The 26,091-nt window shown below is 41.6% G+C and overlaps 1 protein-coding gene across 1 annotated transcript in view; it reads left to right on the forward strand.

The window, feature by feature from the left end:
* The window catches only part of SYT10 (synaptotagmin 10), a 59,633-nt gene that overhangs the window by 13,095 nt on the left and 20,447 nt on the right, over positions 1-26,091 (forward strand). Inside the window, exons 2-3 of the mRNA XM_075210494.1 lie at positions 7,138-7,495; positions 14,237-14,801. Of these exons, the coding sequence (XP_075066595.1) occupies positions 7,138-7,495; positions 14,237-14,801 (923 nt within the window). The remainder of the gene's footprint in view (positions 1-7,137; positions 7,496-14,236; positions 14,802-26,091) is intronic.

Raw genomic sequence — 26,091 nt, forward strand, 5'->3', positions numbered from 1 at the left:
ATTCATCACACAAGCAGCTCTGCCAGTCATTGTCTGCACTCGCTCTGTTGATAGTATCTGTCTGGAGATGAAGCAGTCACGCTCAGTGACACTTCTCTGTATGAGGCTGTGATATCTTTCCCAGCATAGCATGAACATGTCCCAGGGCTCCCCTAATATTTCCAGGTATCAGCATAATATATACTAACTAATGAGTTACTAAGGGTTTACGTCAAATATTTAGTTAAGGTATTTACAAATGCTCATACCTACCTTTTGGGGTACATGTAAAGTGCACATGGTATAGGTACTAACATTGTTGAATTCGGATCACTTATACTGTAGATCTCTGCTATCATTGGTCTGATCTAAATCACACTCAAAGCAATTATCTGATTGGTTGCTCTAGGATTTGCTTTCTGTAGCCTTGCTAATGCGAGGATAATGTATGCATTTTTACTATCTCCACTCCCACCTATATTTTATTATTAGACACACCCCTTGCTATTACACTGGCCTGACCTGTCTGTCTCTTTATATGTACTCAAGAAACAGAACATGTCAATCACTGGCATAATTAATAAATGTCTGTAGGGCTTCATTACACACTTGTGTCGATTGTGCGCGCACTAGCATTTTTAACGCTGATACAATGTATGACAACGGAAAATGGAAACCATTATTTCCAGTGACACCGGGCTACACACAGTGTCAAGCACATCCGGCACCGTTGCAGAATCGTTGAATTTTCCTGATCCATTCACCAGTGTTTACCGTAAGTGAATGCATTGGAGATAGCTAGGCTACCGTCAATGAGCTCCTGTACAAACGCAATTATCAAACGCACATCAGTCGCATTTGATATGTGATTTCACTGGACTTTGTATTGTGTTTGTTTAACACAAAATAAATGGCAGTGGGGGTATAAGGCCTAAGCTGCTGATACTGCCAGCCACTAAGTAACACATAACCTTACCAGAAGGGGGGGGGGGGGGGGGGGGAGGGTCTGCACCTAGAACTCTACAGAATTTAATGAAAACTTCATTCTAGAGACAAAACAGGGATTTCCCCCCTGGCCACAGAGTTATGTATTTGTACCACTTGACCCTGTGAATATTTTAGCCACAAAGCCTCAGCGTATTACTATTAACAGGGCAGTAGTACATATACTGTAGGTCATTAGTGAAGAAACATAAAAGAGAAGAAACAAAGAAATGAAGATAGATATGAGATAGAGACATAGATGGATACATATCCGATGGATGGACAGACAGATCTGACATAGATGGATAGATATCCGATGGATGGACAGACAGATCTGACATAGATGGATACATATCCGATGGATGGACAGACAGATCTGACATAGATGGATACATATCCGATGGATGGACAGACAGATCTGACATAGATGGATAGATATCCGATGGATGGACAGACAGAATTGACATAGATGGATAGATATCCGATGGATGGACAGACAGATCTGACATAGATGGATAGATATCCGATGGATGGACAGACAGATCTGACATAGATGGATAGATATCCGATGGATGGATGGACAGATCAGACATAGATTTAAGCAAGGTTGATAGATAGATAGATAGATATTATATAGATAGATGGATACATATTAGATAGGTAGATAGATATTAGATAGGTAGATAGATAGATATTAGATAGGTAGATAGATAGATATTAGATAGGTAGATAGATATTATATAGGTAGATAGATAGATATTAGATAGGTAGATAGATATTAGATATTTAGATAGATAGATAATAGATGGATAGATATTATATAGGTCGATAGATATTAGATAGATAGATAGATATTAGCATGGGCAGCACAGTGGCTCAGTGGTTAGCACCTCTGCCTCACAGCGCGGGAGTCATGAGTTCAATTCCTGACCATGGCCTTATCTGTATGGAGTTTGTATGTTCTCCCTGTGTTTGAGTGGGTTTCCTGTGGGTGCTCCGGTTTCCTCCCACACTCCAAAAATATACTAGTAGGTTAATTGGCTGCTATAAAAAAAAAAATGACCCTAGTCTGTGTGTGGGTGGGTGTGTGTTAGGAAATTTAGACTGTAAGCACCAATGGGGCAGGGACTGATGAGTCCCTGAATGAGTTCTCTGAACAGCGCTGCGGAATCAGTGGCGCTATATAAATAAATGGTGATGATAGATAGATAGATTTGAGATATATAGATAGATTGATTGATATGGATAGATAGATAGATAGGAGATATAGAGAGAGAAAGATATGAGAGAGAGATAGATTTGAGATTGATTGATAATGATAGATAGATAGATAGAAAGAGGGAGATAGATAGATATGAGATAGAAAGAGATAGAGATATTTGATAGATATATAATAGAGAAATAATAGATTGAAACTACACCTGTAACTGCATTCTCACCCCGCTCGTCGTGTTCCTGCTGAGTGATCTTCTGCTACCCTCAACCATTTTCCGCTGTAATTTAAGTACTGATATCAGAGATTTGTTTAGTAGGGATACCGCGGCACAAGTCAACGGTGGCAGCATTTAGTAGGGGTGAATGTTGGGGAGCTGAGTAATCTGCCCTAATGTATAGGAGGAATGCAGCTGTGCTCATAATGTCTAACTACACAGAATTAGATTATAGAATTGTATTATATTTACATATGCTTTATACCTGGATATATATATATATACAATATTAATTTATGAATGTTACTTCAAGCTCCTTCATATAAGCCAACTTCTTTTAAATGACGACCAAATTCGATATCTTTTTTGTTGTAATATTATTAGTTTTGCTTTTCTTGTGATAGTTTCCTTTGAGCAGTTTCCTCCCTGTGATGTTTTATTCTAGAATGTTGTCAATCTCTTACAATCCGAATCTCTAAATGTTTTACACAGTTCACTCATCCATTAAGGCTGCTTTTCATCCCATATTTCTGGTCGCTGGAACATTGTTAGATACATAAACATTTTCTGATGACTGTAGACCACAATAAATTCCCTAATTAGATCTTTTAATGACAGCAGAAAAGGTCAGTAAAATAAAGTGGATGCAAGCTGAGCCCTAATTGGAAGAAGCTCTATGTAAAAAGTCTTCAATGAAATGACTTTGAACTAAACTATTGTAATAAATCATATGTGGATTAATGCAACTAATGCAACATTTAACTAGTTTATTACGCTAAAAAAATATGAAAACGTAAATGTCATTGTGGCCAAACATTGTGGGGAAAAGGAACATGTATCAAAATTCTATTTCAATCCTTACTCAAAGCTTAATAAGCAGAAGTCACTAATTTACTTAACGTATCACCTTAGGTCTATAAGCACTGTATAATCTGGGCAGTGAAAACTACAACATGGGGTACTCCTTCCTCCCAAGAAATATAAACCTAAACTCTCCAAACCCTCATTTGCTACATGATTACAGGAAGATTGTTTCATTAATAATAGTCGGGGGCTATTTGCCCCCCCCCCCCCTTCCCCCAGGCCAGTTCCATAGAGGTCTATCTTGGATTGGATCACTGGGCCACCTGCATTCTTCTTTAAAATAGGCTGCTGTGTCGAATCTTGCCCCCCTGGTTGAAATTTGCCAGCCCTCCCCTGATAAAAGGAAATATTCTTAATTTCAGCAGAAATCTTCTTGTAATCCACAACCTGTACTGACCTGGACTGTCAATGGTCCATTCATTCCATTGAAATTTCTACATGTAGGGCCTGGTTCATTGAGGAACACAGAGTGAACGCAATTTGCGTTTTTTTGGTTTTTTTTTCATGAACCACCACCACCACCATTTATTATTTATATAGCCCCACTGAGTCCGCAGCGCTGTACAGAGAACTCATTTACATCTGTCCCTGCCCCATTGGAGCTTACAGTCTAAATGCCCCAACATACACACACACAGACAGAGAGAGAGAGACTAGGGTCAATTTTGATAGCAGCCAATTAACCTACCAGTGTGTTTTTGGAATGTGGGAGGATACCAGAGCACCCGGAGGAAACCCACGCAAACACAGGGAGATCATACAAACTCCACACAGATAAGGCCATGGTCAGGAATTGAACTCATGACCCCAATGCTGTGAGGCAGAAGTGCTAACCATTTAGCCGCTGAACGAAAATCGCACGCACATATGCCCGAATCGAAGTACAAGCGGATCTGAATAAACGTTTCTAGTTGAATACGACTCTGCCTATACGGCACTTGCGATAGACAGACAGACACAACACACCGCAGAATATGTACAGTGCATATGTGCAATATAAAGTCCCATCAGAACGCACCGAAAAAAAATGAAATAAATTAACATGTATTAATAATATAATGATTAATAAAAAACACATTGAAAAAAATAAGTTTTTTATTTGTAATTCTTTTTGTGCATTAAATACTCGGATGTTCTTAGGGTCTACTGTGCATAAAATAAAATTTTACAGTTGCTTTTAATTGCAAACACATGTTCTAGCATCCATACACAGCCGTCATCGCTATCAGTCTGCACTTACACCTGATCGGTAGCTGGTGCAAGTGATCCTAAAAAATATCACATACCTGAGAGATGTCCAGAGCTTGAATCGGCTGTATCTGCATGCGTTCGGCCTCGGCACGCCCTTGCTGTACATTGCCTAGATCAATCCTCCCCTTTCCCTCCCCATGACACCCATCAGAAGGTAGTCAGTAGTAAGTGTCATTGGCGCTGGGACATAAATCGCACTCAGTTGCGTTCTCTGGCGTAAGACCTGATTTTTGCGCGTGTGATTTTTCGCAAAATAACGCCACGCGAATGGACTTCCGTTCCTTAATAAATCAGCTCCATAGTGCATAACCCCTGCTGGAATGAAGGACCCCATAACATTCATGGTAAAAAAAAAAACAACGTCATACTGGTATGTACACAATGCGCTAATGTACAGATGGATGGTGACATAGTTTGAATATCCTGAAAGCGGCGTCCAAAAGAAGTGTCACAATGCAAACGTATGCAGAAGGAAGACTGAATGTAAATGGGTAACAGTGACACACATAGAATAGAATTTTTTTTTTCAGGTACAGCTTTTAAACGCCGGTGGTTAAGGGCCCTAATGCTGCTAAAAGCTTTTCCTAAAATAAAGAGTAATGTTGCTGTGCTGCAATAGATGTCAACAGTTGAGACGTGACCGCTGTGTAAGGTTGTTGTAGAGACACAGTGGCCCTGTACTCTCCAGGGGGCCACAGGGACAAACCTAAGAACTTTGTTGTCTTATTTTCTAGTCGGTTGCACAACACCAACCTAATGCCACGAAGCAACAAAGTTAAATGAGGAAAAGGCAATTATTATTGTACAATGATGCCAATTAGATTATTACATGTCCCCACTCTTCTGATTAAAAAGATTGTATCCATCATAGACTTTTAGAACATGTCATTTGTACGCACAGAGCTCTGTCCTCGGCAATTGTGCAGCAACCTGTTTTCTCAAAGGTCACTAGTCGGATCATTTAAAATAGTTTTTTTTTTACAGTATTAACTATGGCAGGAAGGATTGCCTCTCTTAGATCACTATAGAGAAATATATCCATTGCAATACTTGTTCCAGACTTCAACTTGCAGAATTGTTCATCTTCATTTATGTATATAGTGCCACCAATTTTGCACCATTGGAGCTTACAGTCTAAGCTCCCTAAGACACACTAGGGTTAATTTTGTCAGCAACCAATTAACCTACCAGTATGTTTTTGGATCATGGGAGGAAACTGGCGCACCCGGAGGAAACCCACGGGGAGAACATGCAAAGTACACACAGATAAGGCCATGGTCAGGAATTGAACTCATGACCTCAGTGCTGTGAGGCAGATATGCTAACCACTGAGCCACCATACTGCCCTATAAATATTGACATTATCACATCACTCATCTCCTGATATACTCTGTGCAGCTGGAGGACCCTGTTCCTTCCACTGTATAACTCTCAGTCTGTGGCTTCCTGCAGCCTCCATTTCCTTCCTCACATTATGTCACTAACATAATCACCCAAGTGGACAGATCACTGCCCAGGGCCCTCTAGGAACCTCTTGGGCCCCCGGGCACAGCAGTGCATTGGGGCCCCTATATATACAAAAAAAAAAATAATTATTATATATATGGGCCCTGCAGCCCAGGGGGGCCCTCCGGAGGCAGGAAAAAAAAAACCCTGCAAAAAAAGAAGAAAATACTTACCGTGCTGTCAGCTGACGATCCGGCTCATCATCATTTCATCATCATTTATTTATATAGCGCCACTAATTCCGCAGCGCTGTACAGAGAACTCATTCACATCAGTCCCTGCCCCATTGGAGCTTACAGTCTAAATTCCCTAATATATACACACACTCACACAAAGACAGACAGAGAGGGAGACAGACAGAGACTAGGGTCAATTTTTTTTTTTTTGATTGCAGCCAATTAACCTACCAGTATGTTTTTGGAGTGTGGGAGGAAACCGGAGCACCCGGAGGAAACCCACGCAAACACAGGGAGAACATACAAACTCCACACAGATAAGGCCATGGTCGGGAATTGAACTCATGACCCCAGTGCTGTGAGGCAGACGTGCTAACCACTAGGCCACTGTGCTGCCCTCCCTGGTCTCCTCCTCCGTCGCGCTCCGCAATGGATGTCGGGCGGGCGTGATGACGTCACGCACGACATGCACTGCCAGCGCGACGGAGGAGGAGACCAGGGAGGGAGCCGGATCGTCAGCTGACAGCACGGTAAGTATTTTCTTCTTTTTTTGCAGGGTTTTTTTTTTTCTGCCTCCGGAGGGCCCCCCTGGGCTGCAGGGCCCCCGGGCACCTGCCCAGTGTGCCCAATGGGAAAGACGGCCCTGTCACTGCCTCTTAAAAGATTAGCACATTCCTCAAATATCCTGTGCTGCTGTGAACATTTCACTGATCTTACTGACTACTGGTTGTTCTTCAACCACCCAAATAAAAATGTTGAATATTATCCATTTTTGAGTAGAGCTGCATTTTACATAATAAGCAAATATTAATGAGATTCCTTGGGGGGTGGGGGGGGGGGCTATTAATGAAGACCCATCATTAATAAAGATTTTGTATCACTGCATACACAGCTACCATTTTAGACAAACTGAAGGACACGTATTTATGGGTTTGTCTTCTCCACAGATATATCGGTGAGCCTCCTCGCTGTCGTGGTCAGTTTCTGTGGGCTGGCTCTTCTGATCGTCTCTCTCTTTGTCTTCTGGAAACTATGCTGGCCATGTTGGCGGAGTAAACCTGTCTCCGCCACCGCACATGTGGTCCCCCAGTGTATCCCCAGCGCACCCCCTGAAGTAGTGGAAACCAACGAGAAAAGCGAAATTAAGCAGAACGGTAAACACTCGGTGAAGGTACAAGAGGCAGCCATGAAAATCAGCCACACTTCACCGGATATACCAGCTGAGGTCCAGAACGCATTAAAGGAGCATTTAATGAAACATGCACGAATGCAGCGTCAGATCACCGAGCCGGCATCTTCTTCGCGGTAAGCGGAAGGAAATATTATATAATTATATCAATTACCATTAAAATCAGTAATGTTTCCTTAATATCTTACAGATCTCAGTTACCTATTTTGACTTTGCTATATTAGTTTTGTTGTATCATAATTATGTGTAAGAAGCAAAAAAATTAAATCCGGATTTTCTAGTTGCCCATACAGGTACCTACATGTGGCCAACTCTGAAAGGTCATAGAAGGTTCATATGTCAAGGTCAAACAATAACCACTTTTACGGTCAAGCGATGACCACATATTCGATCAAATGAAGTCATCATTCCATGGGATTTACCAGATATCCTGGTCAACAACTGAACGGTCCCATTAAGATGTTGCTCAGGATCGGCAATCTTTTTGGGTTTATACACACTACAGTTGGTAGCTGATTAAGTCTAAAATGACCTAACTGGCTAGAAAAATTGCAGCGTAAGAGGGCACCCTTAAAATTTCCTAGGGAGATGACTTGAGGCTGGTTGACATGGCCCTGGTGACCCTGAGAAGCCTCTTCTCTGCTTCCTTCTTGTTGGAAAAGGCCTCCTACCTCTAAAGCTCAGCTGAAAGGCCACCCAATGTGTCTATACTCTTCGGAGTGCAATAACCAAGCACAACCCATTTTATTGACTACTATATCGGAAAGTGGGGTAGTAGGACACTCATACAGGGGGCCTTCGAGGTGTGTGAGCTTAGAATGTCCCTGACTGTCTTCATCTTCTAGTGGAAGACCTGCAGGGATGGACACACTACATTGAGTGGGATACAGTCTTCAAGCTAAAAATGATTTCCACTTTAAATAGGAATTTCACTCAATTCTCACCCTTACCGATAATTACTTTAGTGGGGTCCTGACACATACATATAGCTGACACATCTGTCAATCATGCCCGGGAAAATCCGACCAGGTAGTTCTAAGGCTTTGGAGAGATCCAATCAGCGCCCAAGGTCATTGGTAGAGCTCCATGCTAGAGACCGTCAATACTGGGAGTTCTATTATTGGAAAGCGAGAAGATTAAGGAAAATTCATATATTAAGTGGGAAACCCCTTTAAAGATACTCTAATCTTAGAGTAGCTGTCTTTGCAGTGTCTCTGTCATATTTTTAGGCCTCAAAATTATGGCCATGCTCCCATAATTCCATACCCCACTCCCGTTAATGCCATACCCATCCTATGCTGTTAGGGCATTTGTTATGAGAGGATTAACCCACACGATAGATATTGGTAGGAGAGCTCTGGGAGGAGATAGGAGGATCAGGAAACAGAGACAAAAAGAATGGCAGTCTATTGAAAGGTGCAAGCAAACTTAACACATTTATAGAAGATTGGTAAAGTTCTGTAATAAGGATATTGTTATACACACATCTCTAGATATTTCCATTAGTTAGATAGAAAGAAGTTGAATGATAGAAAGAAAAATGAATAAAAATAAACCACATATGCCTTTAAAATCATCGTAAACCCATTTTTGTATTGTTTTTATTTCACCTAAGGCAATAAATGAGAAAACCTGTTTGTTTTTCCCTTTTTTTTTTTTTTTTGCTCTGTCCGTGGAAGAGTTTAAACGTTTATCTTCAATTTATCTTGACAGCTATTGTTCAGGTCTGAACGTCTCCTGACTGCCTTATAACCTGTGTTCTCACCGTCTCAGCAAGAGATGTGAGTTATAGGAGGAGGTCAAGGGAGCGAGTTTTAGATAGATTCGCAAAACAAAACTTCAAGCTTAGTCCGACTCCACGGTGACTACCACCTTTCATCTGCTCAGGCTCACACATTGTCTGTGCACAACTTGACAACTTCACATTTTGCTGTAAAAATAGTCACACCATCCACAAATACAAGAGCACTCGAAGGATTCTTGTGCTTTACCACCTGTATATAAATGCCGTCAAGTGTTTCAAAATTATTGTCTCTTAGGGGGGAATTCAATCCCACCCAGAGTAACGCCGCGCTAAACCTAGTACTGTTAATACGGTAATTTTAACCCTGCTTCTGCTCAGGAAGCCGTGAGCAAAAAAGGTGGTGTTGAAATCAATATCGGTAATTACACGCACTATTACCGATATTATTTCGCCAGTAACGCGGCCAATTGAATCCCCCCCTTAGGGGCATATTACAGCCAAATGGCGTTACAGCCAAAAGTAAAGCTCCCCGCGCACTATTACCATCATTACGGTAATAGTGCGTGTAAATACCGTTATTACGGTACTTTTCACGCTGGACTTCAGCTCGCGTCACAGGGAGCTGCGAGCTGAAATCCGGCTAGTATTACTGTAATAACGGTAATAGTTTTTCTGCGGCGGAAACTGCCAACAATTGAATATGCCCCTTAGTGTTTTCTCCACATTTACAAAATTATAGGAAGCTGAGCAGTATGGTTTGTTATACATTTATGAATTTCTTCCTAATTTTATATTTAATGTGGTTCAAAAGCCTCTAAAGTACCTGATTTATGTTTTCCGTGCACATGTAATGTTGTAAACATCGTATTAAACCAGTGATGTAACAAGGCTGTTTCCTGTTATCGAAACATCATGTATCTCTTATTCTCTGTGTTCTAACGGGAAGAACGGTTCACAGATATTTAAAAGAAGAATCCATTGACCTCTCTCCTATAGTCATCAATGGCACTGTCATCAACACAGATAAATGAAAATAAATATATTACAAGGACAGCAGCTGAGTGTCAGGAAGAGTGATGCACTATGAGAATTGCATATAGTACAAGGTCCATTGCAAAAAAAAGGAGTAACTTTGCACCTGTGCAAAACCATGTTGCATTGGAGGGGGAGGTAAGTTTGAAATGTGTGGACAGATTTATAGTTGGGGTAGGGCATGTCCGAGATCAGCTTTAAATTTCAGTGTAAAAATAAAGCTATCAAGTATTTGTGTGCTACATGAAAAAACAGCCAGTATTTATCTTAGGTGCAAAATAAGAAACTAATTTGCACCCCTTGCATTGTAACATGTTTTGTCCCGGAAAACATTTACTCCTTTTTTTGCCTTACTTTCCTTAATGACTCAGGCCCTCAGTGTTTTAGGTCCCCCCTAAATCCTGGCGCCCAATAGGCAGTGCCGAAGTGCAGTGATGTTTGGCCGTTAATTTCTGTATCAGCATCGGTCATATGCAATTTGATGACTGCTTAAGTAAATTTAAAAGACATTTACATTTCTACCGTGAGCAAACATGTATCTGTCCTGGTTTATTTTAAAGTAATGAACGTGTTAAAAAAAATATTTCATTGTTGGTTTATCAGTGTTATATGATGACTGGTTTGTTATCTGTTAAAGCAGAAGTAGACTAACTATGACTCTCCGGCTGTTTCTGGACTACAAGTTCCATAATGCCCTGCCAGTTGTGACAGGATATAGTTCAACAACGACTGGAGGGTCATAGGTCTACATTAAAGGGAAATCATCGCCAAATGTGGCAACAGAATAATAATAAATATAATCAAATGTGTCCGTCTCTACCATTGAAATATATTGTTGTGATGGTATCATTAATACATTACATCAAAACACATATTCTCACACTGTCCTACTTTAATTTCAGTGCTGGGATAGAAGGTTGTGCTTGACAATCCAGATAATTTCAAGAGAGTTTAGAAAGCTCTGTCTGTGCATCTATTCCTCGGTATAATTCAATTTTTTTTACGAATAGTCAAAACATATAATTTTCTGCTGCGATAGTCAGATTTAAGTGGCTGCGCTTTTTACTCCATTATAATCAGTACACGTGATGCTGCTTTCCATAATCGTGTTTAAGAAAAAAACAAAATAATCTGTGTATTTGGGGCAGTATGAAGACAAGACTTATTTCTAGACTACGTAAAGCCACTATTGAACATCAGTACAAGTATGGCATACTACACCAGGCATGCTTGTGTATTTTAGAATAAGGTTTTTTTTCATTAATCTGAAGCAAGATGTCTAAAGAATACTAGATTATATAAAGAAAAAAAATACCCCTCTGCTTTCTCACACTGCACCTGGCTTTCCCCTCCTAGACAACTGGAGCCTGATTCATTAAGGATCTTAACTTGAGAAACTTCTTATTTCAGTCTCCTGGACAAAACCATGTTACAATGCAAGGGGTGCAAATTAGTATTCTGTTTTGCACATAAGTTAAATACTGACTGTTTTTTCATGTATCACACAAATACTTGATAGCTTATTTGCACACTGAAATTTAAAGTTGATATTTGTGTGCTACAATGAAAAAACAGTCAGTATTTTACTTATGTGCAAAACAGAATACTAATTTGCACCCCTTGCATTGTAACATGGTTTTGTCCAGGAGACTGAAATAAGAAGTTTCTCAAGTTAAGATCCTTAATGAATCATGCCCCTCGTTCTCAAATAAATATATATAGGGCTATATATGGAGCCCTGTGTATTATCATCATCATTTATTTACCGGTATATAGCGCCACTGATTCCGCAGCGCTGTACAGAGAACTCACTCACATCAGTCCCTGCCCCATTGGGGCTTACAGTCTAAATTCCCTAACACACACACACGCGCAGACTGACACACAGACTAGGGTCAATTTGTTAGCAGCCAATTAACCTACCAGTATGTTTTTGGAGCGTGGGTGGAAACCGGAGCACCTGGAGGAAACCCACGCAAACACGGGGAGAACATACAAACTCCTCACAGACAAAGCCATGGTCGGGAATTGAACTCATGACCCCAGTGCTGGGGAAGGAAGCAGCACCACCACTTTGCAGAAGGGTACAAACCAAAAAAATAAAGTTGTATGAATTTGATAACCCCTTCTATAAAAAAAGAAATAAACTTTGAGTAGTATTTTAGTACTTATGGTAGTCCTTTCCCTTCTGTTATGACAGACTTGAATGGGATCATACAGGGTAACAGGGAGACTGTGACAGACATGAAATGATTAGGAAAACTAATTACACAGGAACACTGGAAGTTTAGACGATGTGAGAACCAACTGATCTACTTCAGGCAACACATAGGCAATTTCTTTATGCTAATTTGCGAGACAAAAGAATAAAATTAATTGAATGTAGGAGAATGTAGACATGTTAAGAGAACCTATTTATAAACACAGGGAAAGTGTAAAATGTAATGGCATATATTTTGTTGTCCTTTGTGAAAGCGTTTTACAATTCAGACCCACTTATAAAACAAAAGACTATATAATGACCCACCGAGATCAGGATCATTTAAGGCAAACATGGCAACTGTAGAGAGACAGCAAAATTATCAGTGCCCCCATTTTATTGAAGGATACAAAGTCAACAACACCCTGGAGATGCCAAGAAAGCTGTAATATAACCATAGCCTTTAAATGTGCTTGCCTAACAAGGTGCAGTTAGGTCTAAATAAGATAAAGATAAAGCACCTGACTTAACTGGCATGCACCCATGTGTGCTAAGAGAACTAAGTTCAGTAATTCAGCAGACCACCAACTTCAGTTTACATTTTATTTACAGGTACTGGTTGGAATAACACACTTTTGCCTCACATTAGTCCCATGGAACTAACATTTAATTCCATTTCTGCTGATCACCTTAGATAGGTCTCCACTCTCTCTCGAAGGAGAGATCTGCATCACTGATTTTAATTGAAAGCATGTTGCTGAGTCGCCAAAGATGATCAGGAGTCCTTCCAACTCTATGTGATTGCCAGCACCCTGCTAAATACAGCAAATGGTGGAGCCCATTTTTAGGTTTGTTTGACTAGGATCAGAGCACCTATTGTAGTTATTCCTCATCAGAATGGTCACAAAGGCATGCACGGTGGCTTAGTGGTTAGCACTTCTGTCTCTCAGCACTGGGGTCATGAGTTTGATTCCCTACCATGGCCTTATCTGTTTTAAAGTTTGTATGTTCTCCATGTGTTTGCGTGGGTTTCCTCCGGGTGCTCCGGTTTCCACCCACACTCCAAAAACATACTAGTAGGTTCATTTTCTGCTATCAAATTGACCCTAGTCTGTGTCAGAATTTAGACTGTAAGCTTCAATGTGGCAGGGACTGATGTCAGCGAGTTCTCTGTACATTCTGGAAATAGTGGCACTATATAAATAGCTTATGATGAGAGGCAGGAGATGAGTGAGCTAAGCTTGTGGAAGGCAGTGACCTTTCTACTTGTGTGGTTATGTTAGTGAGGACAGGGCTCCATTGGACAGTGACATGATGTGAGGAGGGGAATGGAGGCAGCAGGAAGTCACAGACTGAGAGTTATATATTGGAAGGAGCAGAGTCTCCCTGCAGCACAGAATATATCAGGAGATGAGTGATGTGTCAGTGAGGACAGGGCTGCATGTGACAGGGGCAGTGACATGATGTGAGGAGGGGAACACCCTGGAGATGCCAAGAAAGCTGTAATATAACCATAGCCTTTAAATGTGCTTGCCTAATGAGGTGCAGTTGGGTCTAAACAAGATTAAGACAGATAAAACACCTGACTTAATTGGCATGCACCCATGTGTGCTAAGAGAACTAAGTTCAGTAATTCAGCAGACCATCAACCAAAAGAGGAAGTCATAGACTGAGAGTTTACAAAGAAAGGAACAGGTTCCCCCAGCAGCACAGAGTAATGATGCAAGATTCCTGTTAAACCAATAAGATAGTAGTGTCAACTGCACCTCTGTATGTAACAAAGTTCATACATCCGACTTTTTGAAATTGCTGTTTTAATCCTTATTTTTACGTTTTATTGTGGGGTTTTTCCTCACTATTCTATATTTGTTTCTGATCCAGGCACAACTCGTTCAGGAGGCACTTGCCCAGGCAGATGAAAGTGTCCAGTGTAGACTTTAGTATGGGCGTGGAACCCTTACAAAGAGGAGAGACCACCACAAGCATTGGCAGGATCAAACCCGAATTATATAAGCAGAAATCTGTTGACTCAGAAGACAACAAGAAAGAAGATGTTAAGACGTGCGGGAAGCTTCATTTCGCTTTACTCTACGACTACGAGAATGAACTCCTCGTTGTCAAAATTCTGAAGGCCTTGGAATTACCGGCTAAAGACTTGTGTGGGACATCGGACCCCTACGTAAAGATCTATCTCCTTCCGGACAGGAAGAAGAAGTTTCAGACTAGGGTTCACAGGAAAACTCTAAATCCAATATTCGATGAAGCTTTCCAGTTTCCGGTGGCCTACGACCAACTCAGCATTAGGAAGCTGCATTTTAGTGTGTACGACTTTGACCGTTTCTCTAGACATGATATGATTGGGGAGGTTATCCTTGATAATTTGTTTGAAGTCTCAGATCTCTCCAGAGAAGCCACAGTGTGGAAAGACATCTACTGTGCCACGACAGTAAGTACCCCCTCCTCATAACTTTTATGTACGCACTTTGTGCTGCTTATATCTTTGCTTGCTATTATGAATTTGTAAAGCATCGGTGTCTATGGCAGTACACACAAGACAATATAGGAATTGCAAACCATGGATACACAGTTGTATGGAGGCCACTGCTAGTAGCAACATTAATAATCTGTGATATAGCCCAGTGGTGCTCAATCTGTTTATTAGCTGGAACCCTAAGCATCAATGGTCCATCTTGTCAGTATGCCATTGTTCGGAGACAGTTCCCTGTAGAATGTATTGATATCTGACCATGTGAGGACCACAACATGACCCACAGGTTAGCATGTATTATTAGGTCATTAATACTGTTAAGTGGGGAAAATCGCTAGTCAGGTCAGGCAAGTGAATCTAGTCATCACAAATTGATACTTGCTATGACTTGCGTATTCAGGGAGACTGACTGCGAGAGTCTGGTAACATAAGAACGATGGTTCCAGGTACAGCATGAGAAATGCTCTCGAGGTGGGCCTGAGAAGAGGCAATCAGAGAGGAAGAGTGTCATTTAAAGAACATAAGCAGGTACTAGAGATGAAACTTAAAAGAGCTGAGTTTAAGTACTGTAGAGGTGACATTGTTGGGGACTTTGTAGCTTGGTGCCAGGATTTTGAACTGCATTACTTGTATGATTGGCTGCTAGTGTAGAGATTTGCAGAGAGAAGTGGACCTTGAGAGGTGAAAGGATAAATGTACAGTCATTACATTTGCGATTCTCTTGAAATGTCTGGGAGACTCCAGAATTGACTTTCAGGGAAAGTGCAAAAATTAAGCAAATATGGTCTAGATGAAGAATTTATAATAGACTGAGGAGAAGACAACTTGGGAGTGAGAGGCACAGAATAGTGTTTTATTTTAAAATAGTCTAGATAAGCTATGAATAGAGATGCACAAGTATTTTATTTGTGTCGTGCATGAGAAATGGCTGGATACGAGAGGCGACTTTGGTCAAGGGAGAATTTGGAATGTCAGCCGCAGCGATTGTAAGCGATTGTAATCGTAAGAGATAGAAGTGATCTATTTTATTTATGATATACTATTAAAGATATGTAATATTGCTACCACTTTAAGAACCGTGAACGTAGTAAGGAGGGAAATGTACTATCCTGATGGAAACCTGGAGTACCCTAAGCCAATAAATATCTTTCTTTTCTAGGCAGAGCAACCAATCTGAAAAATGCTTTACTCAGCAACGATTATATACAGTATATCAGTATAATGTGGACTTTTAGCATTGAAAAGGTTCCCTAGTGCAACTGGGTGATCCGTCTCTAACTTGGGTTTTAGTCTTTTTACTATATGACCTATTCTCTGTGCACTTTTCATCACATTAATCAGTATTGATGAGCAGCCAGTTTGGTTTGTAACAATCACTGGGGTTAATTACCCACCAAGCCGAGTCTATTGTTGAGCATCATTACACCTAGCTTTGTGCTCGGTGCACTTCGCAATGTTCATGTTATGTGAACCCTACGCATTTTGTGTGCTGTGTGCCTGCAAAGGTCAGAACTCTGCCTACTTATCTTTTTTCTTGCAAGTAACAAATTATTTCAACCTTAGAACATATTATGACTTGGGAAACTGCAGGGAGATGAGGGTCACCTTTATTGGTAATGTCGGAATATCTTGTCCTGGCATATCCTCTAAATAGGAGTCTTACTCGATTTATCAACCTTTTGAACTCCTGCAAAATCTGTACTTTTCGTAGGAGGAAGGAAAGTTTAACTATCAAAGTAATTTATCAACCTTCTAACATCCGAGATATCACAGAAATCTCTGGTGTTCACTACAGTAAAGAGCAATACCATCGTCATCATAGATCTCTATGAGGATGGTGAAAAAGGACAATTTATCAAACTGTGAAAAGTATCACCGGGGTAAAAGCACCAACCCTCCTTCCAGTGTGTGTGTGTGGGTGTGTGTAACTAGAGTAGAGTCTGATATCAATGGAAGCAATAGGGCAGCAGTTCTAGTCTGTATATTTTTTAATGATAATCCTAGAAATATGTATATCCCATTCAGGGCCGGATTAAGGGATTGGAGGCCCCTGGGCTAAGGGGGCCTCCATTCCCCCGTGAGGGCCCCCCCCCCCCGTGATCGGAGCTGCCCGAGCGCCCCCCCCTGCACTTACCTCCTTCTCCGGCGCGCTGTGCTCTCTTTACTGAGGAGATCTCGTGAGAGTGAGACTCATGAGATCTCCTCAGTAAGGAGACTACAGCGCGCCGGAGAAGGAGCGCAGGGAAAGTGCTCAGCAGCACTGATCGCGCCGCGGGCGCCCCTGCCCCCGACCGATCAATACTGCTGCTGAGCACTTTCAAGGGCCCCCTGGATGCCATAGGCCCCTGGGCTGTAGCCCAGTTAGCCCTATGGTTAATCCGGCCCTGATCCCATTGGTCAAGAAATCATACAACACATATGTAGGATACATAAGGTCATTGTTGCAGTTTGTCTAGTTACATAGACATTACAATGTTGGCACGCATGGATTTTGCCTATGTATGCGTAACAGATACTTCAGGTGCAAAAGATTTCACTTGGGGGACACTTCTTCGTCGGGAAAGACAGTTTTTGGCTTCGCTGTCCTAAATCAACAAAATTAACAAATGGCTCTGAAAATTAAGTTCTTATCGCTAAGAAAACCGACAATAAGAAATTATACATATTGGGCAATATATGCGAAAATTGACCATTGGGCCCCCAAGTTTTTGTACTTCACCCAGAATACATTGCTTAATTTTGGGTGGAGTACTTGTTTGGAATCAAAATCTTTTGCAAAATGCAAATGCCACAAATGTTTGTAAATTCACCCAATCTTCACCAATTGCATCTAATTGAAATGTCATTCACATAACTTAATACCGTATTTGCGATTTTCACACTTAGTCAAGTGCAGTATTTTTAAGAAGATAGTATTATTATTATTATTATTTTGATTATTTTATTATTATTATCATAGATTTGTAGGTGTCTTTGCAGCGCAGTAGGGGGAACAGGACATATATAAAACAGGGACATACAAGGTAGACAAAATAAATGCAGACATGAAAACAAAGGGTATGGAGGACCCTGCTCATTACAGAGCTTACATTCTAAGTGGAGGAGGGCACAGCTTAAACAAGAGGAGCGAGTGTGACTCAGAGCGGAGATTAGGACAGTTATGAGGGAGCATTAGTTTGAATATTATCTGGGATAAAATAGAGATGGGTTTTCAGAGAGCATCTAAAGATTTGAAGGCTGTGGGAAAGTCTTATTGAGCGTGGTAGGGAATTCCATGAGTGGGGAGCAGCACGGGAGAAGTCTTGTAGGTGGGAGTGAGAGGTGGTTACCAGAGACGAGATAAGACGCAGGTCAGAGGTAGAACTCAGAGGGCGAGAAGTAGTATATTTTGAAATGAGATTTGAGATGTACGAAGGGCTGGTGTTGTTGAAGGCTTTGTAGGTAAGGGTGAGTAATTTGAATTGGATAGTGATAAACAGAACACCCTTATTCGTCCACCACCTAGAAAAAATACCCTTTCAAAAAGACCCCATCTTCCATCTGAAACCTTGTGCAATGGCATGAGAAGCAATCCCATGATTTCACAACAGAGTACAGCTTTAGTGCTCATTAGGGCTGAATAATTCCATCGTAAGCGACCATTGCTGTGTCCTATCTGATCTGCTGCCACTCAGTTAAATGATTTCTTCATAATATTACACCACAGAATAATTTAGACATTTGAGGAATCCTTTCATCTAACATGCATTGACTAAATTACCCCCTCGTTTCTAGACACTTAAGTACTTGATCACGGTGTGTGAGTCCCCAGTGAGTGCTTTAATTGGGTTAAATCAGGTAATGGTAAAATTGTCATTCAGAAAGTTCAGGGTTGTGTGAAATTTAGATTATTCACTGAATCGCCAAAATATCTTTCACAAAATACTCTGCTCCCGATTTCCACAGCTACTTTCCTAGCACAGTAAATTAATGAATTGACGTCTAAAAACATCTTTCTTGTCAAGCAATGAATTCAGTGCAGTTAAGTGTAACAGAGAGTAAAGTGACTGTTTGATTTTGGACCACCCATCGTTATTTTAGCCTGCTCTCCATGTAGTAAGGTTGCACTGTCTACTGGAGGATTGAATCTATCTATCCTCTTCATATAAGCTCTATGGGAAGGTATAGGCAGCTTGCAATGCCAGTGCTTTAACTAAAACTAGAATTTAGCGTCCTGGCTTTAGAAATATTGGGGAAGCTCATGTTGGTATTTGCTACATGAGTGGTGGGGGACAGATTAAATTAAGGAATGGTAGTCCATGAATTGAAGCTCAAGATTAGAGAATGGGTGCAAGGGGTCACATTAAGGAGTCAAGTATACCTTTTGTTTCCTTTTTTTTGCAAATCCAACTTAATTAATTTCATGCTTGCAAAAAATGTCAAGCTCACAGCATTGATTATAACATATATTTATATATTAATAGCATAAGTACGATTTTTATGAGTGACTTATTTCTATGAAGGTGTTGTCTGAGCAGGGCATCATATACCAAATTAAAGATCTTGGTCTGTAGATTCGCAGAAAAATATTGGCTTTGTAATCGATTCCATTGTTTCAGAGATATTTTGCAAAACATCCACCTGTTATTTACAACAATGCATTACCATTGTCCTCTGGAAAATGCGACAGTTGACAATACACAGGTGCACCTGCTGGTTGTTCTGGAAACTGTCACAGTTAGTGAATTCTCCCTGTGCACCTGCTGGGTGACCTGTAACATGTGACCTGCTGGGTAGTCCGGAAACTGTGACGGTTATCTGCAGCTCTGCTGGGTCACCTGGAACATGTGACCTGCTGGGTGGTCTGGAAACTGTGACAGTTATTTGCAGCTCTGCTGGGCGACCTGAAACATGGGACCTGCTGGGTGGTCTGGAAACTGTGACAGTTATTTTGCAGCCACATATATCAGCGACTCTTGCAGGGAACATGCCCAGCAATGTAACTTTAATGGAAGAAGTTATATGTATATTATAGTGCATAAAGAAATTCTTCAGTTCCTTTAATAATATATTGATGGATAAAATAGCTATTTATTCATTACACTCTGTTGTTAAAATTTCTACCTGTAATGTAGTGTATAAAAAAGTTATTGAATTCTGTTAATAAAGTATTTTAGACATTACATTTCAGTTTAATTTAAGGCGATTACCGGTGGGTTTTTCTAGTTATGATTTAATAACAGTATGTCCTCTGTATGTCCTTCTTTCGTCTGCTGTGTATTTACTTTACAGACACTCTTCTTCAGTGTAATACAGTATACAATGTATCCTAGGAGCCCTGAGCAATTCCACAATCAGTTGTGAAAAGATTTTATTTTTCTTTACACCTTTCCAGTGCTAATATGGACTATAACTCCCAACTAAGCAATGCTAACCACTGTGCCACCACCCTGACCTAGTTGGAACTATTTTATATAAATATAAAGGTATTTTATTAATAAATCTCTATCACCTTTTTACTTGCACATTATAATACAGCAACACAGTCTGTTGCTGTCATGAGTTAACAAAGACCAAAACTTTGTTTCGTTTTTCAAAGTATCGTCTCTTTTCATATAATTTGAAAGATAGAATATATTATCATGAGATGAACAATACCTCTAGCACAATGCAGGTTCCCTTCATTCTTCTGCACTCGCATTTGGACAACAAAATTACCAGGTATAGCCACTATGCAGGATACGCAATGTGTCTTATAGCTATTAGTCAATCTGAGCTACGCCTTCCACCTATATAATAATTACCTCCTGAATATCACAAGAGTCGTGTGGTGCTGGTAATTCATTTCAAGTCTGCATCTCCGCTAATTAATATTTCAAGTTAACTTCTGGCTATAATATAGAGCCTGCAATTAGTTACCATCATTTATAAAATGATTTCCTGCATCTCAGCGCATCGTGTACGGTACGGTCTCGATAGAGATCCGAAGATTACAGTCCCCAACACGATATGCTTTCTGAACTTTCTATAATGTCATTGATTTGCATTGTCAAGGCCATACTTGCCAACTCTCCCGGAAAGTCCGGGAGACTCCCGAAATTCGGGTCAGTCTCCCTGGCTCCCGGGGGAGATGGCATTTCTCCCGCATCCCGGATTTCACCGAGAATCACGCCATTTTGGAGGGCAGGAGGGGGCGGGACGAGGCCAATCGCGTCAATTTGGCCCCGCTCCCCGCGACGCAGATTACGGTTTCGCGGGGCGGGGCCAAAATGACGCGATTGGCCTCGTCCCGCCCCCTCACGCCCTCCAGTCTCGCCCCCTTTCCCGGAAACAAGTTTCCGGGAGTTGGCAACTATGGTCAAGGCTCAGGCGCGGGCTGTGAGAGGGATGGCCGGGGGGCACGCAGACGGCCGCATCCCGTGACGCGTCATCCCCTGTCATGTGATGCGGCCGCCTGTGCACTGCCGAAGCCGCATCTCATGTCATCAGATGCGGCTGCGGGTAAAAAGGAGATATATTGCATCCGGGGGGGCGGCCGGCCGGCCTACCCCCCGGCCCTAATAGCGGTCTGACAGAGCTGCTTCCCCCTGGGCCAGCCCGCCCCTGTCAAGGCTCAATTTTAATAAATATAACACATAATGCACAGAGCATAAAAATGGATAAAGAAAATTGTATCCAGTACACAAAATAACAGGAAGTGTACTCTGCAGACGGTCAATGCTGAAAACCAGGAATATTTCATAGTTGGTGCATAGTTGATGAGGTTGAAAAAAGACACCAGTCCATCAAGTTCAACCTATTTTGGATTTCCAGAGACAAATCTTTAAAAGACTGGGACTGTCTTTGGAAATTAGGGACTGTTGGCAACTATGACAAAATGTATTTATTTATTTCCTCTTAAATCTTAAATACAGAAACGCCAGTGTGCAATGGCTGCCTTGTTCCTGGCGTCTGATAATGCTTCTACCTATCAGTAGCCACACTTACTTTCCCCACCGCCTGCTAGAACTATTATTCCGCTACCTTATGTATCAAGAGTTCCCCGCAACTCTTAGATTGTCAGCTTATTTGGCCAAGGTCATATTTACTTTCTCTTTCATGTCATTGTATGTAGTTTCTTTGTGTTATGGACCCATTCATGTACAGAGCTGCGTGATATATCAGCGCTTTATCAACATGAGCCTCTGTTGTGTGCAGAGTTGCCAGTTCTAAATAATAATAGAGGTGAGATTTCGGGTCTTCCATAACAGTAATGTGTGTGTGTGATGGCACAGGGGGCTTCTGGTAATGTGGTATGTGTGTGTGATGGCACAGGGGGCTTCTGGTAATGTAGTATGTGTGTGTGATGGCACAGGGGGCTTGTGGCAATATGGTGTGTGTGATGGCGCAGGGGGCTTCTGGTAATGTGGTATGTGTGTGTGATGGCACAGGGGGCTTCTGGTAATGTAGTATGTGTGTGTGATGGCACAGGGGGCTTGTGGCAATATGGTGTGTGTGATGGCACAGGGGGCTAATGGAAATGTAGTATGTGTGTGTGATGGCACAGGGGGCTTCTGGTAATGTAGTATGTGTGTGTGATGGCATAGGAGGCCTGTGACAATGTAGTGTGTGTCTGTGTGTGAGGTAGCTGGTGGCAAATTAATGGGTGCTATTTTGTGGGGTGATGGTGGGGCAATTTGATTTTATAGTGGGGACTATTAATTTAAGATGTGGTGGTTTGAAGGCTATTAATTGAATGTGGGGCTGAGTTTGAGGAGCATGAGGTCTATTACTAAATGTGAATATGAATTATTTAATGGCAGTGACTGTTGCTGGAAATAGGTATATTTATTATATGCAAAGACTATTAATTAATTGCTGGGGCTGTTTGGAGGGAATGAAATAGGTTTATTTATTAAATGGGAATACTATTACTTTAATGTTGGGGTTGGTTGGAGGGATATAGATCTATTTATTAAATGGGAATGCTGTTATTTTAATGTTGGGGCTGGAGGAAGGCCTAAGTATTAATCGTGGGTCCTATTGATTTAACACTGGGGCTGGTTGGAATTTTCTAAATGTACCCATTTTGTTTTTCAAAATAGGGCTCCCAACATTCCAGGATCCAGACAACCCGCAGCTAAAGAATCCAGCAGCCACAGGTGGCGAAAGTGACAAGAACAGGTAGGAGAGAGCAGGACAGTCTGTCAAATGTTCTGATTCTAGTGGGAGAATCCCGATTTTTGGTGACTGTTCTGCCCAATCTAAGGGGAGTGTCAAGACTGTGTACTCTTTATATACACACTGCATTCTTTATATACTACACTATGGTGCTAGTTGTCCTTCGTGGGCTGTCCACAACCCCTCTAGCAGTTTGGTTACGCCTCTATAGTGGCTGGCCACACACCTCTGATGGGCCTCTGCCATTGGATTCCCCCTGTGGGCCCTTCATTCCTCAGTCCGTCACTGAGTGTAAGTTAAGCGCTAATAATAAGATGGGTCTTCAGAAACTGTTTAAAGACTTGTAGGCTGGTGGAGAGTCTGATTGGGCGTGGTAGGAAAATCCTTAAGTGGGGAGCAGCACAGGAGAAGTCTTGTAGGGGGGAGTGAGAGGCGGTTATAAGAGGCGAGGCGCAGATAAGAGATGTATCTAAGAGGGCCTGATTAGATGTGAGATGTATGAAGATTTGATGATATAGAGAACGTTGTAGGTGAGGGTGAGTATTTGAAATATGGTAAGGCAGTGTATGGTTTACACAATGGTTTGGCTTCTATAGACCAGCGAGAGAGGAAGATCAGTCTTGACACTTGCATGAAACTCAAATCACATGAAATTTCACTGCAATTTCGCTCATCTCTGTACTACAGTTGTCAGAGTATCTTCTTGACAATGATAGACATGTACAGTGCGGTATTGTTTGAAGAAACGTTAGTTTGAGCGTGTAAAGACTGATTGAAGAATGAAGTCAGGGGTCTTTCTGTTACCTGTTACTCGTGCCATCCAGACCCTGAAATTGACTCTCCCCAACATCAAATTTGGTCACATCAGAAGGGTGGCTCCAAGTATCTTGGGGGGGGGGGGGGTGAGCTGTCACTTAAGGGGCAGGAGATACACAAAGCTGGATATCTCCATTACGGCTGCCTGGGAATGACAAGTCCACTGTAGGGGAGGGCTGACAAATTTTAGCCCGGGGGCAAGACTCGACTTTTAAAGGAAAAAAATTGCAGGTGGCCCAAGTAGCCCCCTTTGGGACCGGCCCTGGGGGGCAGATGCCCCCCAGTCCAGCCTGCTCCCTGGTCCACTGTGGGGGCAACATTGACTTGACAGTGAAGTCGGGGAAAAAATTATGCACTGGGTGGCTGGTTGCGATTAGGGAAATTGTCAGGAGTTAATTTGCCAGAGAACCTGGAGCTTATAGCTCAGTTCTACCTTTAAATTTTTCTTTTTTTAAGGGCTTGTTCCCAAGCAATAAACTTTAGCAGCATAAACTCCATTGGGCAATAAAGTCACTGGAAATAAGCTGAAATAGGATAAGAAATTTAGATTTATTTGGGCACAGCATGTGGTTGAGAATCGAGCCACCAGAGCAAGGGGGGGGGGGGGATATTCCAGGAGGAAATCATGTGATTTACATACAAATATGCTCAGATTGAATTAGAAGGCGGCCATATGCTTCTGTGAAGAATCTTTTTCTCAATGTTTGCTGATAAAATGTGCCCAGACTTCTCTATTTTCAAGCTGATTAGGAAATTATGAATGTTCCGCCAGGCGCACAGTTGGCAGCTGTCACAGGAAGTTTTTTACGTGCTCAATAAACGTGTTTGGTTTTCTAAGAACCGACTGGGATGAATTTAAAGTGCACGGTAAATCTGCGGGCAGCGGAGGCAGCCATATTTTGATGAAATGCTTCCATGCTGTCCTTAGTTTCTAGTTTACTGACCGGGTGTATACATATTTGCCTACTTTCCCAGACTGTCTGGGAGACTCACGAATTTTGAGTGGTTCTCCCGGACGCCCTGGGACAGCAGGCCATCCCTCCAGAACCCGCTCCACTTTGCGTCATTTTGGTCAACTTAGCCTTGCCAAAACAATGGTAATGGTAGCGGGAGTTTGATTATCTCTGGATCTTAGAGGGATTGTCTACGGTATGATATTAAAGTGCTGTCAGTACAGCTGGGACAGAACTTCAGAAAAAAGGGCTGGGGGTGTGTAACGAGTGTGGCACCTCATTGGACAGAAACTGCCACCAATCCGGTGCCGCATAGACCACAAACCCACATCCTATAGTTCACTCTGCCGGTGTTGAATGAAGTTTCCTTCTCACCACTGCGCTGTCGGGTAACATTGAAGATTACAGGGAGTTTGTGCCATAAAGTAGGTCCAATTTTCTGCTTGGTTAAGATGTCAGTTAATACATAAATAAAACCTTATTAGTATTATTATTATTAATAATAAAATAATGCTAATTAGCATTAGTAAGGACCATGACAAAAAATTATGGGTGAAAATTGATCGAAAAACATTTTCAACGTATATAACAGTCACAATTCTACCGGTGGTAGTCGGTTTCACGGTACTGACTACCCGACACAGAACAGAACGACATGAGGATTCCGAATGAAGACTACACCGACCTGTGAAAAAACCTACTTACCGGAATGCAGTAGACTTCACATCACGAGTCCGAGTCTTGCCGAAAATGACGTCGTCAGGAAACATGACTTGGCTTAAATCGGCGATGGACGGACCCACCTGTCATTTATGTCAAGTAAGTACTCTTTTAGGGGTTAGGGGTGTTAAGGATATTAGGGTTAGGAGTTAGGGTTAACTCTAATACTAACCCTAACCCTAACCTTTACTCCTAAATGGACGGACCCGCCTATCATTTATGTAGAGTAAGTACTATTTTAGGGGTTAAAGTTAGGGTTAGGGTTAGGATTAGATTTAACCCTAACTCCTAACTGGGTCCGTCCATCGCCAATTTAAGCCAAGTCGCGTTTCCTGATGACGTCATTTTCTCAAACCGACAAGACAGGGAGTCGTGATGTGAAGTCTTCTGCATTCCGTAAGTAGGTTTATTCACAGGTCGGTGTAGTCTTCATTCGGAATCCTCATGTAGTTCTGTTCTGTGTCGGAGTAGTCAGTACCGTTAATAGCTACTACACCCAATTCTACGAGCAACTGATGGTAACTTAACATTTTTTCAGTGATGTGAGTATTATCCGTCTTACTCTAACATGTGTGATATTCAATAATAACACTTTCTCTCATTTTATCTACATATATATT

Source organism: Mixophyes fleayi, chromosome 4 (assembly GCF_038048845.1).
Source record: "Mixophyes fleayi isolate aMixFle1 chromosome 4, aMixFle1.hap1, whole genome shotgun sequence".
Lineage (NCBI taxonomy): Eukaryota > Metazoa > Chordata > Amphibia > Anura > Limnodynastidae > Mixophyes > Mixophyes fleayi.